We start from the raw sequence: 2028 nt of genomic DNA on the forward strand, positions 1-2028 counted from the left end.
GATGGGGGGGGGGGGGGGGGGGTAGGCTGAGGGGAAAAAGGATGAATTTATACTTTCTGCTTTAAATTGAGGCCAAAGCAAAGAGAAAAAGAAAAGCCCACCCTTCCCATCAGCCAACCAAACACCACCAGAAGTGTGTCCTGATGAAGTTCTCTTTGTTTTCGAGATTGTACATATATATAAATATATATATATAAAAGCATCTTTACCTGTAGGACCTTTGAAAGTACAAAGGGCACTATGCACTTTCCCATAGGATCCCATGCAGAATAACAAAGATTTGTAGGAACCTTATAGACAGAGCTTGAAGTTTCCAGAGACAGGATCTCGAATTTAGAAACACCTTCTTTCTCTCTGTCTCTCTGCCTCTGTGTCTCTCTTTTTTTCCCTTCCCTGCCCCCCCCCCCCCCCCCTTGCACCAGCCCACTGCAAAGCTCAATTGTTTCCTTTCAAAGGCAGAGATGGGCTCTGCTTGCCTGCAGAATAGGTCGCCTCTTTGCGGTACAACGTGTTAAAAAAAAAAAAAAACAAAAACGGACAATGCGAAGGAAGGTTTGCCTGGGGAAAAAAAAAAAAAAAAATAAAGGTTAAAAATGGTCCAACTCCTCCTCTCCCCTTCCAAACCGAGGGCTACCCGGGAAAAGCACAAATGCAACTCTGTTTTTAATCGTTTTCAGAAAGTAGCTAATCGCTATTCAAATGTGTGCAGAGAAGGGTTTGCTAAACTCTTCCTTTTTCTTTTCTTTCTTTTTTTTCAGAAAAAGTGTTTCCAAGTTATAAAATATACAGTCCAAGTCTGAAGTGTAAGGCTTTCAAATGAAAATCACTGATCTAAATTTACTCCTTTTAGATTTGCTTGAATGTGCTTGATGAGACGCTGGTTTGGTGTTTTACTGCATATGAGAGGATAATTTCTGGACATGTAAATAAAAGCATATTGCATGCGGGGAAAAACGTAATATCTCGTTGTAAATGATGAATCGCCTCGTGCAGAGGCAACCTATTCTTTATTTTAATATAAATAGGACCGAAAAAATATTCATTAATTTCTCTAGTCTCTCTATCTATCTAGCCATCCATCTATCTATCCATCTGCTAAAATAGCGGATATATGCACTATATAGTATGTATATTTGATCACTGTATATCCACATATATATGTGTAGATGTATAAATATCTACACAAATGTGCATTTATATACACTCCTATATAAGTTGATCAGGTATACATGCATATGTAATATGTAGTATACATGTGCCTACATATGCAAGAATATATATAATTTACATATATAAACGCGTCAATTTATATATGTCTGTACATGGAAAAAGTTGTGTGTTCAGAGATATATGTGTGTATATGTGCATGTATATGTACGCCTGTGTATGTGTAACTGCGTATATGTATATATCTTTATATGCCTGCATATAAGTCTAAGTCTATATATGTGTGTATATGTATATATATAGTCACATATATGTCTGTAGATATATGTAACTATGTAACAGATAATGTTTTTTACTATCCGATTGAGGTAGACTTCTGCAGCCTATTGTTTCAGACAACAGATATAAGTTGCGATGGAAGAGGAACGTCGGATTTGGTGTCTGTCCCCCATTTCCAATTATAGATGGATCATTACAGACAGAGAAGTACTGAGAATCCAGACATCTGCTCTTCACATGAATGCACTCACCTCCTAGAGAACAGCCTGCCATCATGCTCTGGAAACTGGTTGAAAATGTCAAGTATGAAGATATCTATGAGGTGAGTATATAATATGCATATGAGTAAGAGAGTATATGTATATTTAAATATACATCTAGTATATAGATACAGGCATGACTATATAATACATATATAGCTCTACATCTACATATAGGCAGATATAGAGATGCATACACCAACACACACAAGTATAGAGATGGGAAACCAAGAGTAAATGCTTAAATGCTTATTTATTTGCATATTTGTATTCAGCATGCCAAGTCCTTAACTTTTTTCTTTTTCTTTTTCTTTTTTTTTTT

General features: G+C 36.2%; 1 protein-coding gene across 2 annotated transcripts in view; it reads left to right on the forward strand.

The window, feature by feature from the left end:
• The first annotated feature begins 1687 nt into the window (after positions 1-1687).
• Positions 1688-2028, forward strand: part of TFAP2B (transcription factor AP-2 beta (activating enhancer binding protein 2 beta)) — a 29235-nt gene continuing 28894 nt past the window's right edge. Inside the window, exon 1 of one of the 2 annotated variants that reach the window (XM_010583110.1) lies at positions 1688-1768. In XM_010583110.1, the coding sequence (XP_010581412.1) occupies positions 1688-1768 (81 nt within the window). The remainder of the gene's footprint in view (positions 1769-2028) is intronic. The other variant, XM_010583111.1, reaches the window with a different exon arrangement.

This window comes from Haliaeetus leucocephalus, unplaced genomic scaffold, assembly GCF_000737465.1.
Source record: "Haliaeetus leucocephalus isolate CR32 unplaced genomic scaffold, Haliaeetus_leucocephalus-4.0 Scaffold871, whole genome shotgun sequence".
NCBI lineage: Eukaryota > Metazoa > Chordata > Aves > Accipitriformes > Accipitridae > Haliaeetus > Haliaeetus leucocephalus.